Source organism: Typopeltis vanoorti, chromosome 2 (assembly GCF_054136105.1).
Source record: "Typopeltis vanoorti isolate ZY-2024b chromosome 2, IOZ_Tvanoo_1.0, whole genome shotgun sequence".
NCBI classification, from domain to species: Eukaryota; Metazoa; Arthropoda; class Arachnida; order Uropygi; family Thelyphonidae; genus Typopeltis; species Typopeltis vanoorti.
The window spans coordinates 187,930,693-187,946,551 of NC_143550.1; the positions used below are offsets into that span (position 1 = coordinate 187,930,693).

The 15,859-nt window shown below is 34.5% G+C and overlaps 1 protein-coding gene across 1 annotated transcript in view; it reads right to left on the minus strand.

Annotated features, from left to right (window-relative positions):
- The window catches only part of Gpo1 (glycerophosphate oxidase 1), a 550,013-nt gene that overhangs the window by 167,523 nt on the left and 366,631 nt on the right, over positions 1 to 15,859 (minus strand). Inside the window, exon 14 of the mRNA XM_090414113.1 lies at positions 2,322 to 2,480. Coding sequence (XP_090270239.1) covers positions 2,322 to 2,480 — 159 coding nt within the window. The remainder of the gene's footprint in view (positions 1 to 2,321; positions 2,481 to 15,859) is intronic.

Sequence of the window (15,859 nt, forward strand, 5' to 3'; positions counted from 1 at the left end):
GTGTTCTCCTGGAATTTGTCATTTTAGTTTTCTAAGCATTTTTCATGAATAAATATTTTATAGTGGAAACATTCTGAGGAGAATAATATTCGTGAATATGTCGAAAAGCTCAGACCCAGAACACCTAATAACATCTGTGTAGCTAATGTTAGTGACCAAGCCGTGTATTTTTAAACGTGGAAGTATTCATGAATTATCATTAATTTTCACACATTAAAACCTTTCCCCATGTGGGAAAGGGAATACCACTGTTTATGACTGGTCATAAAAAATGCCTGCAAGCAGATTATAACAATGGGCATATCCTCTGTTCTCAAAACTGAAAGAAATAACATCTGTGTTGCAAATGTTAGTGACCAATCAGCAAGGAAGTATAAAGAAAATTTTTCCAGTAAAATTGAAGATCAAGGTAGTCTGATCCGGTTTTCAAATCTAGTAATACTTATTACTTTCTTCGCAAGTTCGTATTGTAGGGTGAAAGTTTCGAAACCGTAGTGCCGTGATTTTTTAAAAGTAATGGGCCTGCAAATTTAAATTTTAATATGAATAAGAGACAAGGGACTTTGTTTAATTTTGGTATTAAGAAATCTCTTACTGAACGTGTTTGTGGTGCAACAGACAGTGAGTCATCCACCACCAGCCTACAAAGTGATCTTCAGGATGTACAAAAGGACAGGAAAAAGTCTGCATTCACTCGTAAGTACTTATAATATTATAAATTTTTGGTGATCAAAATGGGATATGTCAATGAAAATCAGCACGAATTAATTTAACGATGTTTATGTTTGATTAATTATTAATTAATACATTACAAAAAAAAAAAAAACCAAGGTGTTCCATGAAAATTTCAGGATTTATGAAGTGTTCCGTCGTAGGAAAAGTTTGGGAAACGCTGGTGTAGATGATGATGGTAGTTCTGGTTTGTTGTAGTTGGAGTTGTAGTGGATTGGTGAAGATGGAGAGTTGTAGAGTGGTGCCTTCCCTCAGTGAGTCCAAGGACTCCTTGGAGGTGCCACATAATAATAATAATAATATCTGAAATATAGCTGTAGCTACATCCCCAACATTCCATCACAATGGAGAAAAGGCCTAATAATACCAGTACTCTAAAAGGCAATTTGAAAAACCCAGAAAATTACAGAGGAATCACACTATTTCCTATCACACTGAAAGTCTATAACAGGATGCTTCTAAACCAAATCGAACCACATCTAACACCTCTTCTACTCAAAAATCAAGCAGGTTTCTTGAAAAACAGCAGTGTTGAACACATCCACTGCCTTTGAAGGTGCTAGAAGAAGTAAGAGATAAACACCTTCCCTTAATCTTAAACTTCATAGATTTCTCAAAAAGCCTTCAATTCAATCAACAGACCAAGAATGTTCAAAATTCTAGGTTGTTATGGACATACCCTTCAAAATAATCAAAGCAACAGAAGAACCATACCAGAATTATTGTTCAAGAGTAATGGTTATTAATGGAGAAGCGACTGAGAGTTTTCCTATTTCCACATCTTTTTTTTAATTATTACCCTTGATTATGCATTCAGACTCACAGGAAATGAATACAGAATAACTCTCAAAAATTTGGCAGGACAAACTCACATAAGTAGTCTGTTTTGCATATAATGTTGTACTCTATATTTCTGGATGATGATAAATTGATCATGTATCCCAAAATGTTGTGTAGGTCTTTGGAATTAACCCTATGGAATTTTGTTTGTGTATTAGTAGTGGTGTGTGTGTGTGTGTGTGTGTGTGTGTGGAGTGGGGAGGTAGATGAAAGAGCCTGCATATCAGATAAATGTGCGCACACAACATACAGAACTCAGTCACATTTTGGATGGTGCATTAAGTGTATAAAAGATATATTTGATGAAATAATGAAGTTACATCCATCACATGCAGAATGATATGTACTGTAGGTTGAGATTGTGAATAAACATCAATTGTAATTTTTGTTTTTTAATGAAGAGGCAGCCATTCAGTATCTGATGTTTACATGAAGTTTTTTCTATTCTGTATTAGCCAGTATTTTTTATGCGATCTCATGTTCTGATCACATAAGGTTGTAAACCTATAGTGCATTAGTACTCTCGATGGGTTAAAGAGTTTCTTGAAATTATTTTAAAAAATTGTATACATTTATTGTTTATCTAAATCTGAAACTCGAGGAATGTAGTCTATTTTTTACCATAAAGAAATCATTTGCATATTCAAATTCTGTATAAGCAGCAGTCATTTGCTATATAATCTTATAAAATGTGGGCAGTTTACTGTACTAGTAAATACAAAAATTTGTAAATGCCCTGGATAAAGTACCTTTTGTTCCTGCTTACTCCATTTTAATTCACCTGCCATGATGGATATTATGACTGGCAAAGCTTCATGGGCAGCTTGGACATTCAGAAATGCTAGACGGAGACGACGAGCAATGACATCCACAGCAGTGCAAGCATATTCACGAACAGCATAATATACCTAAATTTTTAAAAAATTAAAGTAAGACATCGAGTGAAAAATTCTTTCAGTATATTCCAATTACGTAAATATATTTTATTTTATTTACTCTGATGATAAAAAAAAAAACAAAGATTATACATAAGATATTATATTCATTCCATCTTTTGCTTTGGTATAAATAAAAGTTTGTGAATAAGGTATCATTTTGATTAAGCTAATTGCATACAGTGACTGACTTCACATAAAATTGCTCATTTTGTTTCATAATGCACAACATCCTTCCTTCAAAAGATGTGTATAATGCTATAAATTATGGTAAAATATGGATGAAAACTAGAATATAATCAATATAAAATAGCATTCTTATTTTGTTTAAGAGTACTCCCATTTATGGTATGTGAGCTGTTTTGATGTGACATTGTCTTCGGAATTACAAAGAGCACTCTCTCCTGAAGAAGGAAAGAAATGAGAGATGAAAAGTAACAAAGGTGTAAAAGGTGACAAAGTTTACTAAAATAGACTAAATCAAATTTTCAATCAAAAACTGAAAGCTCCAATTTTCCAAAATTGCATCGGGGCAATGGATGTTTATGGCACTGCTATTAGTTCTTATGCTATAGTTTCTGAAATCTGTAACTTAATTTTTGTTGTTTTTGAAAGTCTAGGATAGTGGTTTTCTCAACTAGGGGAATATGGTTTTGTATGAGCGCATGGATATTGCAATTTCTGTTTTAGCATAAACAAATTTACTATTATTTTAAATTTTATTCTTATTTTTACTGCTATTGTTCAGGTAATCAGGAATAGAGATATTACAACTGCAACAGTGTTCTTGTAGTTGCTACCATAGATATCAAAAGAGGTTGAGCCTATATAGATGAAGTTACAATCCGGCTGTAAGGCAATCTGTATGCTATGTTAGAGTATTCAAATATTTCTTGGTATGTTTTCAGAAGAGTAGCCAGTTTGTGATGAGTAGTAAGGACTAAATTTTAGTCTGAATTTTTCAAAATATAGTTAAAAGCTTTTATACATAATATAATAAAGCAGGAAATTATGATCAACTGAGGAGTATACTTAGTTCAGTGGAATTGGATCGGTTGCTGGGTGGAAAGACTATCGACAGTGCATGGGAAGCATTTAAACAATACTTAAATGAAGCAATATCAGAATGTGTCCTGAGAGTTCGAAGAATAAATAGAGTAAGAGTCAAATGGATGTGTAATCTTATTAAGCAAGAGATCGTAAGAAAAGGATGATGTGGAAGGAATACCGTTTGGATAAGAATGATGTCCGTTATGAACATTCTAAGCAGCAAGTTAGAATAGTCACAACTTTTGTGCAGAAAGCAAAGTCTGAGTAAGAAAAAAATTGGCTCTGCATGCTAAAGACAACCCACAAGAATTCTATCAATATGCTGCAAGTAAAAGAAAGAATGTTCATAACGGACATCATTCTTATCCAAACGGTATTCCTTCCACATCATCCTTTTCTTACGATCTCTTGCTTAATAAGATTACACATCCATTTGACTCTTACTCTATGAAAGAATTATTCTAAATCCAGATAGTGTGAGGATTACAGATGCAGAAGAGGTTGTTCAGTTAATGAGTGCCCATTTTGTTAAAAGCTATCAACCTGGTGAATGCAACATTGAGCTCACTGTTACCTCTTCACTAGATGAAGAAACGCAGGTATGTGAGGCCGAAGTATTAGAGCTGTTGCACAAATTGAATAATAATTCAGCAATAGGGACTGATGGAATATCAGCACATGTGCTAAAAGAGTGTTCAGCTGAACTGGCCATTCCTTTGACCAGGATTTATGAGTCTCAGAACAGGGAATATTCTGCAGGAATGTATGGTAATTCCATTGCACAAGGGTCGTGCAATGACTGTTGTATCCAACTATCGACAAATTATTATCTCAGGAGTGGTGGTGAAGATTTTGGAAAAATTGTTAGGGCCCACATTCAGAAATGGGTTGACAGTGAATCTCTATTTTGCAATGAACAATATGGGTTTACTAAGGAAGGTCATGTTTTAGCAACTTGCTCACATTCTATAACAATGTTACCATTGAACTAGACAAGGGGAATGGATACACCATGATACTTGTGTATGTGTTATATCCACCAAGTATGTGGCCTCCCTTGATGAGTCTGACTCTCTGGAGGTCTCTTAATAATAATAATAATGTGTTAAATAATGGCTTCACACAAATAAATATATAGGAGTAACAAATAGAATTTGTTACTCCTATATATTTATTTCACTCAATATGTCGTTCAGGAAGAAGGCAGAACTGGTAACAACATTTAAATTATGAATACAAGAACAATTCATACAGTATGTATCATGTGTAATAATATTGTTTCTCAGTCGCATCTGTACAAGTAAGAGGAAACACTATTAGTATTCAGATTAGTGGGTATAGATGTATATTTAATTAAAAAATTACCAACAATTAACAGCAATCACTTCCCAAAACGTAGAGATAGGCATATAGTCTGTCCAATTAAGATTAGTGTGATGGCATAGAGCTTCACGAGATTCAAAACATAAAGAATTAAATTTGAACCTATTTGAAGTAGAATCTTGGTATGGTTCCAGTGAACCCTATGTATAGTGTTGATGGCATGAGAAACAAGAACTGAACCATCAGGTCCTCAAAAAATTATATAAACTTGATGTTCCTGGATTCTAATTATAACAGAGCAGCCAGTCTATCCAAAGTAGTAAAGATGAAACGAACAGGGTATTTGATAAACATCAGGCAAGGATAGTGGTGATAACGTATCTTAGGCAATCAGAAAGATGACAACTTCTTGACTAGTTTGAAGGGGGTATACAAATTATATCTGTGAAGAATCCTTGCTATTTGTTTAGATGTTTCTTTAGGGTAAGGTATTCATATCCTTTAACAATTTAACAGATTGCAATCTAGGGGAGGGGTGATAACTGTTCAAATATTTTCTGTATCTGGGTTTTTCTGTATCCATTGAGTATTAGAGTAAGTTTTATTTCATTTAATTTTTTTAATAGAAGAGACTCAGAAGCACAAACTGTGTGTGCTCTGTGCAGAAGGCTTTTGATAATATCTATGTTTTGGGACTGACGATTTAAAGATGTATGGATATATTCTGTTTCTAAATTCTATTTAGTTTTCTCATACATGTGTGAAGCCATTACTTAAAACATTACATTATATCCAACATGCATTTCTCTGTTAAATGTCTAGTAAGCTTTATATACACTAGCATCAAAAAGCTAGGATGAACTATATTTTTACATGTATATGAAAAAATTTTCATGATTATAGCTTAATGTGGACATAAATTTATTGCCAGCATACCAATAAATTACCTTACAAAAAAAATGTGTTATGTCACTTTGATCTGCAATGCAGCTCTCACAATGTTGCATTATGCTTAGCACCAAGTGATTCAGTAGTTCTTGAGGCAAACTGGCCCACTTTTCCTTCAAAGCAAGGATAAGTCCTTGTTTGCTTTCTGGAGGGGAATTTCGAGAAGCAATGTATCTCCCTATTGTGTCCCAAATATGTTCTATGAGGTTGAGATATTATTCTTATTTTCCTGATCCCCATGCAGTCACAAGATTCGTCATGGGAAGTCAACACTAATAATGGACACAAAGTATCATACCACTCCATAATATCATACAGAGTCTGCACATTCACCACCTTCTCAGGTAATGCATTCCATGCTCCCACCATTCTACATACAAAAAACTTACTTCTTAACTTTAACTCATCACCTCCTTTTGCAACTTCCAGAGATGGGTTTTGCAATATGTCCCCAGAATTTCATCCCAAGATCCCTTGCTTCTTCCACTTTCCACCAAGAGTGAGTATTGAACCCTTCTGTGGAGCCCCCATTTTAAAAATCTTATTCAATGGAATTATCTTACCCTTCTCCCACTCTCTAGGAACATGCCACATTGCAAGACTTTCATTAAACACCCAAGTTAATGGTCCAGTAAACTTCATAGCACATTCCCTTAAAACACATGGTGAAATACTATCTAGTCACCCTGCCTTATGACATTTAGTGTACTCAGTATTCGGAATACGTCCTTTTCATTCAACTCTAACACTTCTCCATTCACTATCCTTCTAGGAATAATGCCTGTAGTACCAGGAATACTCTAATAAAGTGATCATTAAATAGCTCAATCTGCTTTGGTCACCCAATTCTCATCTCCATCCAACAAGATAATCCATCCAACATCATTTTTCCTGCTACTCACTACATAGCAAAAAAACTCCTTGGGATTCTCCACAAATTGCAGTACCAGTCTACTCCTCCCTTATCTAATTTTTCTCTCCATACAATACTAGTCACTTTCTAGCCTGAGCCTTATATTCCTAATGCAACTGCTCTCCACCTCTCTCCTTATATGCCTCCCATAATCTCTTTTTCTTCTGCAATTCCTAATTTATTCCTTTTGTCTTCCATTTGACTGCAAATTGTGCAAATTTATCTTCTTTGCTTGAGGTACAATCTGTCATTTCTGTCAATTTTTTGTTAAATATCTCCCATGTACTAAAGACCCCCCCCCCTCTCTCTCTCTTCTTTTAATCATCCATTGCACTGCTGCAAGCTGGTTTATAAGTCTATGATAGTCACCTGCCTTATAATTCCACATAACTTTCTTCTGTTCTGATATCTTCCTATACCTATTTATCCTCCAAGTCAGGACTACATGGTCAAATTAAGATGAGCACTCTCTTCCAATAAGAAAGAGAAGACAATTTGTTAATAGGTGAATAAGTAGCTGTTAAATCATATTTCTTTAAAATTCTTGTGATAGGTTCTGAAATACCGGAGATATAAGGAATAGGCACTCGACGTATTGAAACTTTGTTGTTTTTGTGGAGGATTATAAGAATTGAGAAGATGTTGAGTACTTTTTTCAGAAAAGCCATTGAGTTTTATGGGTTGTTGGATAGTAAAAAGTTCTTTCTGTAGATAAAGGTATGGACTGATTCTTTAAGAATATAATGACCTGTGAACGTTGATTTCCTGTATACTGTAGATGTAAGAATATTTGTGAAGATGACCAAATGAGGAGAATGTCTAAAAAAGATAACTGGCTGTTTTCTTTTATTTCCACAGTAAACTTTATATGATGATGCAAGGAATTGATACTGTTTAAAAAAGAAGGTAAAGAGTTTTTGCTATGTGGCTAAATAGTAAAGATGTCATCTATATATCTTACCCAAAAGGATGGTTGAGGGAAAATAGATAAGAGAACTTTTTCTAAATGTTCTAAATAAAAGTTGGCTAAAGCAGGAGAAAGAGGACTTCCCATGGCTGTTCCTTCTACTTGGCTGTAAAATTTATTTTGACATATGAAATATCCAGAATGTATTACGAAATTGAACAGTTTTATAATGTCTTCAGGAAAGATGTCAGCAAGTAATTTTAAAGTTTCCTTGAGAGGTACAGTGGTATATAAAGATTCTATATCAAAGCTAACCATAAGATCTGTAGGTTGTAATGAGACATTTTTTAATTTTTCTAAGAAATGTGAAGAGTTCTTTAAAAAAGAATAAGAGTTGCCAATGTAAGATTTCAATAATTTAGCTAAATATTTGGCTATACAGTAAGTAGGAGAATCAATACAATCTACTATTGGACAGAGAGGATGGTCAATCTTATGAATGGATACCCTTCTAATATTTTAAACAAAAGACAACCCCCAACAATGTGGAACGGAGTCCCAATATGTGTCCACAGCTGTCATTCCATATATTAATTCAGTTTCCACAAAATTGGCGAGAATGTTAAAAGCTCATAACATCAGAGCGATTTTTAAACCAACTACCACAATCAGGGAAGTCTTAAGATCTCCCAAAGATGAGGTACCTTTCTTCAAATTTCCTGGAGTATATGAAATTCCATGCACGTGTGGCCTTTCTTACATTGGACAGACCTCTAGAAGTTTTGAAATAAGACAGAAGGAACACGTGGGGGATGTCAATCACAATAGAATCATTACATCTGGTTTAGCTCATCACTTCTCAACATCAAATCACGTTATACATTGGAAAAACAGTTCTATGCCTTACATCGAGAATGACTACAGACACAGAACTTTCAAAGAAGCAGCAGTGGTGCTACATACAGGCAAAAATTTAAATAGAAATCAAGGTGCTATTCTTAAAGACATATGGAAATATCTCATCAATTCTCTCAGCTCAACAGAACTACAATATGCAAAAAACTACACAACACGTGGTCATGTACCGGATTCTGACTGAAGCATTCGAACGCATGCACACCATCAAACGCGAATTATCAAATGTAACAGCCTAACAGTTACTAAAGAGTATGTTTTCATGTAACTTGATGCATTTGTTTTCACACTAGTACAGCCTTGTAAATGCTAGACAGTGGCTAGTGAAACTTGTTGGCTCTTTGTATTTGTAATCATTAAATCTTATGGTCTTTTAACAATAAAAGTTCTCAGAAATTTATTTTGTGAACACAGAGAAAAAAAAAATGAATTTCATGATTTCAGGGCTGAACTGAAAATTACATAAGAGATCTGAAAGCGATAAATTAAAAGTTCCAATTTTGATGACCAATGACAAACATATCTGAAGTGCAGAAAACCAGAAAACAACTAAATATCTGTATACTAGACAGTGACTAAGTGAATGTGTGTGTGTGTGTTTATATATATATATATATATATATATATATATATATATTATGAGAGTGTGTGTGAAAGAGAGAGTGAGAGAGAGAGAGAAAGAGAGCAAAATCACTGATTTATCCTAATCATCTCCGTGGAAACGAGTTTGTTAAAGACTATATTATAAGTGTGGTATTTTAATGGACTGCAACAATTTAAATAAAAGTTGCAAATGGGAAGTGAAGAATATTAGACAAAAGTTAGTGACGTGCAAAAGACTAAGAATGGTATTGGCTAGATAGGGGAGCAAGAGAATATGGAAATAACTGAAACAACAGAAAGCAAGATTGTGGGACAGAGCAAAAGCTAGAATGTGCAGAAACGAAATAATGCTTAACTGATGGAGAATAGCCAGAAGCAACTTCTAATATGAAAGAGAATATAACTACTGAAATGCAAGAATTGAAGGATTAAATTATTAAGATGAGTAACGAGATGAGGCACAAGCAATATGAGATCAAGCATAAGGTGAAAGAGTGCAAAAAGGAAAACAATGAAAGATAGTGAAAAAAAAAAAAAAAGTGGCAAATGATTCAAGAGTGGCACTGTAAAGAGATTCTACTATAAAAGGTGTGGCAAAAGAGGATAAACAGGATTACTGATGCTCTTTATATGAGAAACAAGCATGTGAAGGTGTTAGTCATGATAGAAGTAGTAGAGTAAATTATTTGGTTGGGCATAGGGAAAATGTGAGGTATTAGGATATTATTGAGAAAAGTGAAAGAAAACAGTGTGGTAGGAAGAGTAGTTGGTGTGTTGTCCAAGTAAGACACTGATGAATTGAGGCAAAGAGCAAAAATATGAATGGTATGTTAGTGGAAATGTGTGAAGAGAAAGGTGTGCAGTTTGTGAATAAGTGTGTTAAGGATGAATGGAAACAGTATAAGAGTGATGGGCATTATTTGAAAGATTTTGGTGTCAGTCATCTGGTAAGGCTGCTGCTGTAAGGAAGTGCAATGGGTGATGCAAACAAGGTATCAGTGGAAGTAAGAGATGAGGTGATGTAAATAAGTGGGAGAGTTGACCAGGTGAGACCAAAGTGATTGTGAATGGAGATGAGATGGGCATCTCATCTCCAAAAGAGATGGGCACATATATGGGACAAAGGGTAAAAGTGAGCAGACAAAAGAAGATGAGAAGTCACAGATGAGGGGTAACAACGGTTGGACTGGTTATACACCAAGATGAATTGTTATGCTTATTTATGAATGACAGGAGTATCAGAAATAAGGGGGATGAAATTGCTGAGTTTATTTGCCCAACCATATTTCACTTATTCCAAATAATTGGAATAAGTGAAACATGGTTGGATGAAGATAATATCCTCATGGGAGTAGAAACTGAAGAGTAATGATGTTTTTTGTGAGGATAGGAAGGACAAGGAGGGCTGAGTTCTCAACTTTTCTCTATCTTGCAGTACAATTCTGTTTTTTGGTGTTAGATTGCAGTGGATCATTATGTTAATTTTGTTCATATTCATCTTGATTTGATTGAATACTTGAGCTAATTCTATTAATTTTATTTCTACGTCTTCTGTATTTTCTGCAAAGAGGACTATATCATCAGCAAAACAGAGATGAGTTAGAATCATTCTGTTAATTTTAATATCTTCCAGTTCTATTCATGAGAAACTTCCTTTAAGGCAGATATAAAGAGTTTGGGAGATATTGTATCTCTCTGTCTTATTTCTCTATTTATTGGAATTTTTTTGTTTTTTGTATGGAATAACAGAGATTACAGGACTAATCTGAAACAAATCTGAAAAAACACCCCAACTCAACATCAACCGAGTTAAAGATCGGTACTATCAACATAAGAAGCCTGAATTGCAAAGAAATGGAGCTAGCTGAGGAATTAGATAAGTACCAGATCGACATAATAGGAGTTACTGAAACAAAAAAGACAAAAACAGGTGAGATCTTTCTGAGCAATAAATACAAAATGTTATATTCAAGCAGTCACAATCAAGGAAAAGAAGGAGTAGCCATTGTATTCAACACTAAATATGAGACTAATCTTGAATGGCAGGCAGTCTAAAGTAGAGTGATGTGGGCAAATATCAGAATAGGGAACTGGACAATGAGACTTATTGGTCCCACAGAAGGTTCTACTAAGGTAGAGGCAGAGGAATTTTTTGAAGATTTAGAGAAAGCAACTGACACAATGAAAAAGGAAAAGTTGGTCCTTGTTGGGGATCTAAATAGCAGAGTAGGAAATGATTGTGAGACATACAAAAATATTTTGGGAAATTTTGGAGAAAAGAGCAAAGCTAATAATAATGGCAAATATCTGTTGGATTTCTGCTCAGGACATGGACTGGTTATTACTAACACCATGTTCCAACATAAAAATGTGCACAAATTCACATGGAGAAAAGAGGAAAGGAATAAGAAAAATCTCATTGATTATGTTATTGTTGACAGTGATGTTTTCTCCCTGGTGCAGGACACCATTTGAAATTGGAAGTGATCACTATTTAGTCTTGAGCAGGATAAAATTGAATTTATTATTGAAAAGAATAACATATAAGAAAGTTATGTGGTGAGGTTGTCTGCAAGGATAGAAAAATCAGAACTCCATGGTGGACACAGGAAGTAAAACAGGCAGTGAAGGAAAAGAAAAAGGCATATCAAAAGTTCCTGGCAAATAAGTCAGCTTGTGCTCTTAGAGATACAAAGACAAATGTAAGAAAGCTAAACACTGTGTAAAACTAGCTAAACATGAGAGGACTTTGGCAAGAACATAGAAAACAAATATCAAGAAGGTGGCAAAATATTTTGGAGGTTGTTGAAGAAGCTTAGAAATGGAGGAAAGAGTACTGTAAAAGGAGTTAGAGATGATAAAGGTGACTTGAAAATGGGAGAAAAAGATATCCTTGAAGTATGGAGTAATTACTTTGAGAAATTGCTAAATGAAACTAGCAGTGATAGCACAGTGGTAAAAAACACTCAACAGGCATATACAGTCAAGAAAAAGCCATCAAAGGCTTGAAATGTGGAAAGGCAGGCAGGAGTAGATGATATTCGACCAGAAATGCAGAAGTATGGTTGTATAAAAGTCTTGCAGTGGCTGCACTGCATAGTTCAGAAGGCCTTGACAGAGGGACGAATTCCCGATGATTGGAGTACAGCTCTCATAGAGAGCTGTACTCCAATCATCGGGAATAGTGGAAGAAAAGCTGGGTGAAGAACAAGCTGGATTCCGGCCAAATAGAGGTTGTCAGGATCAGATCTTCACTTTACAACAAATAGTGGAGAAATCATGGGAATATAACAAAGATCTCTATTTGAGTTTTGTAGATCTGGAAAAGGCATATGATAAGGCCAAGAGAGAAGCTATTCAATACGCTGCAGTTATATGGTCTCAATGGAGCATCATATCAAGCAATACTTAGTCTTTATTTGAGTTGTAAGTCAGCAGTTAGAATTGAAGGAAGTACAGGAAGATGGTTTAATGTTAAATCTGGTGTGAGACAAGGATGTACATTATCCCCTCTGTTATTCATTATCTATATGGATCACATTATGAAGGAAAGTGGTATTAAACCTGATATCAAAATTGGAGATGTTAATGTCAGCTCTTTGCTTTATGCGGATGATGTTATACTTCTAAATAAATCCGCTACAAGTCTGCAAGATTCTCTGACTAAATTGAATTGCTGTTGTAATAGATATGGTATGAAGGTCAGCAATAAAAAGACAATGAAAATAGGCAGAATCATTGAAAATGTCAACTGTGTTGTGAATGGAGAACCTGTGGAACAAGTAAAACATTTCACCTACTTAGGCACGATTTTTAGTGAAGATGGTAAATTAAATATGTAAATAGACAACAGAATCGATAAAGCAGGTATAGTAGGAAGTCAACTGAATAAATTGATATGGAATAAGTGAGAAATTAGTCGGAACACTAAATTAACTGTATACAAGACAGTGTTCAAACCAGTTTTAATTTATGGATCTGAGAGCTGGGTCAGAAGTAAAACACTTCACCAAAGACTAGAGACCACAGATATGAGAATCCTGAGAAAGATTAGAGGCGTGAACAGATGGCATCAATGGCAATATCATATTAAAAACAAGGATATTAGGGAAGAACATGACATTGTCAGCATCCAGGAATGCGTTAGCAGAGCTAATCTCAGGTGGTATGGTCATTTAAACAGAATGGGTGAGGAAAGATTGGCAAAACAAGTGTTCTCTGCCAGGTTGGTTGGCAGGAAAACGACCCAGAAGAAGACCAAGATATAGGTTGATTGATACGGTACAAAGTGCCTTAGACGACAGAAATATAAGATCTGATAATATTGGAGTCTTGATAAGTAACAGACTGATCTGGAGGAAAATTGTAGATAGGAAGTTAGTAATGATGTAAATTTTTCATGTAGTACTATCATATCCTGTACACCCTTTGAGGGTACATGACAGGAATTTGATGATGATTACAGGACTCTTAAATTCAAGGCTGATGTTTTGATCGAGTCAAATGCTTTTTTCAAAGGCCACATAAGTGTTAAACAGACGTTTATTATATTCCTTTGCTTTTTCTATAATTTGACTAAGACTATGGATATGATCAATATTACTAAATGTCTAAACCATGCCTGCTCCTTTGATTGGCATATAATTTGAGCTATTGCATTATTCTGTTATTTATCACTTCTGTAAAAGGTTTGTATACTGTACCGAAAAAGAGAAACAAAAGTCAGCCATTTATGGTCCTATAGCTCCAACCTTAGTACTTTCAAAAGTAACGGGAAAGTTATCAACAACCATCTTCTTTATTATCTGGAGACTCATCAGTTAATTAGTGATCACCAATATTTATTCGACAATTCTCGTTCTATGCCCAGTACTTTTCAGCCCGGTTATTAACTGTATCTATAGTAGACCTTCCAAGTCTGAATCCTGGTTGTCCTTTTCCTATTGTCTCATTCATTAAAATCTGGATTCTATTTTGAATGTGTCTCAAGATTTTATAGCCATGACTTAGCAGTGTTATGGGTCTATAATTTTCACGGCTTCGTTTATCTTCCTTTTTGAAAATTCCAGTATATAACATTTGGTTAAAAAGTTCAAGGAGGAAATTGATGGCTGCTATGCTGCTATCATATTTCCACAGTTCAGCAGGAAGTTCAAAACCAGGTGACTCAGATAAGTTCATTTGGTTTATTCCATTAAAAAATTCTTCTTGTTATGAATGGTGCTTTTTCTCTTTCTGTCTCTTTGTATTTATCCAGTCTTCTTCCATCCCAAAAAGTAACTAGCAACATTCTTTCCAAATTTTTTTGACCTCTTGAATTATTCCAGTTTCAATATTGCTTTTATCTTTCATTTTTAGTGGTCTGTTTTGCTATGTTTTTCGTTAATTATTTTATATTTTTATATACAGTCTTGCAATCATTCTTTTTTATTGGCTGCTTCATACATTTTTACTTTTTCTTCTAACCAAGTGTTTTTAGCAGATCTGCAAATTCTATCTATTTCGTTTTTCAGTTTTTTATAAGGTTGCTTATTTTTCCCTGAATTTTCTCTGTTCAGAGTATTTTTTGCAGCTCATTTTTCTTCTAAAGTTTCCAAAATTTCCATAGTTATTCACTCGTTATTTGCTCTGATTGTTGTAGCATTTGCCATAATTGCTCTGCCCATTTTCTACATTGTTCAAGGTTATTTTCTTTAATTCTGTTTCTATTATGTTTCTGTAGTTGTTTTGTATAGTTAAATCTTTCAATTTTGTTATGTTAATAATGTTGCATAAGGTCTTTGGTTTTTGCTATTCTTAAATTACAATTAATTTTTGCAGCTAGTAATTCATGATCATAGTAAAAATCTGCTTTCTTTAACGTTCTTACATTTTGAATTGAGTCTGGAGTTGGGATTCAGTCAAAATTTAAAAAAATATATATTATTATTCTTATTATTTAGGCCTCCAAGGAGTCAAAAGACTCATCGCAAGAGATCCTTCCTAGGAAACACAAGTCTATCATACCACTCCAAAAACGCAATGACTGTTCTCACTCTCTATACACCACTCTATCAGGCAATGCATTCCACAGTTCAACCACTCCTCACCCTCTTGCTCACAGTTTCCTTTCGTAACTTCCAGGGATGGCCCCTTGTCATCACTCCTTCCTGCTGTTCAACCAAGAGAAAGAATTCCCCAATGTCAACCCTGTAATCACCTCTGTTAGATCTTGAATGATGGCTCTATCAAGAATAGAACTGCTCCATTCAAGCTTTAACAAGAGAACAATATCAAGCAAAAGCACACTTGTACTCATGGCAAAAGCAGACATAATATGTGAAGATGCAGATATTAACTTTGCTTAAAAAGGAATTAAAATATAAAAGAAGAAGTTGAATCTTAAAATAAAATGAAATCGAAGAAGGAAATAAATATTAAATTGTATCATGTTTAAGGTTATTGTCTAAAATCGATGGAATCTTAATTTGTCAAAAACATCAATGTTAAAATATGCCATGTATAAAGTCGTGTATCATCGTGCAAACGAAGGTTCAAAGGTAGCAGTGTGACCACCAAAGATGATGTAACGTGCGATGAGTAGGTATTTGTGGTAGGCACAAGAAATTCATGTTCCCCAAAAAAAGCAATGCGCGTACAGCAAAGAAGTGACGTCACTCGGAGACAGCAAACAGGAGAGCGTCACAGACAAGT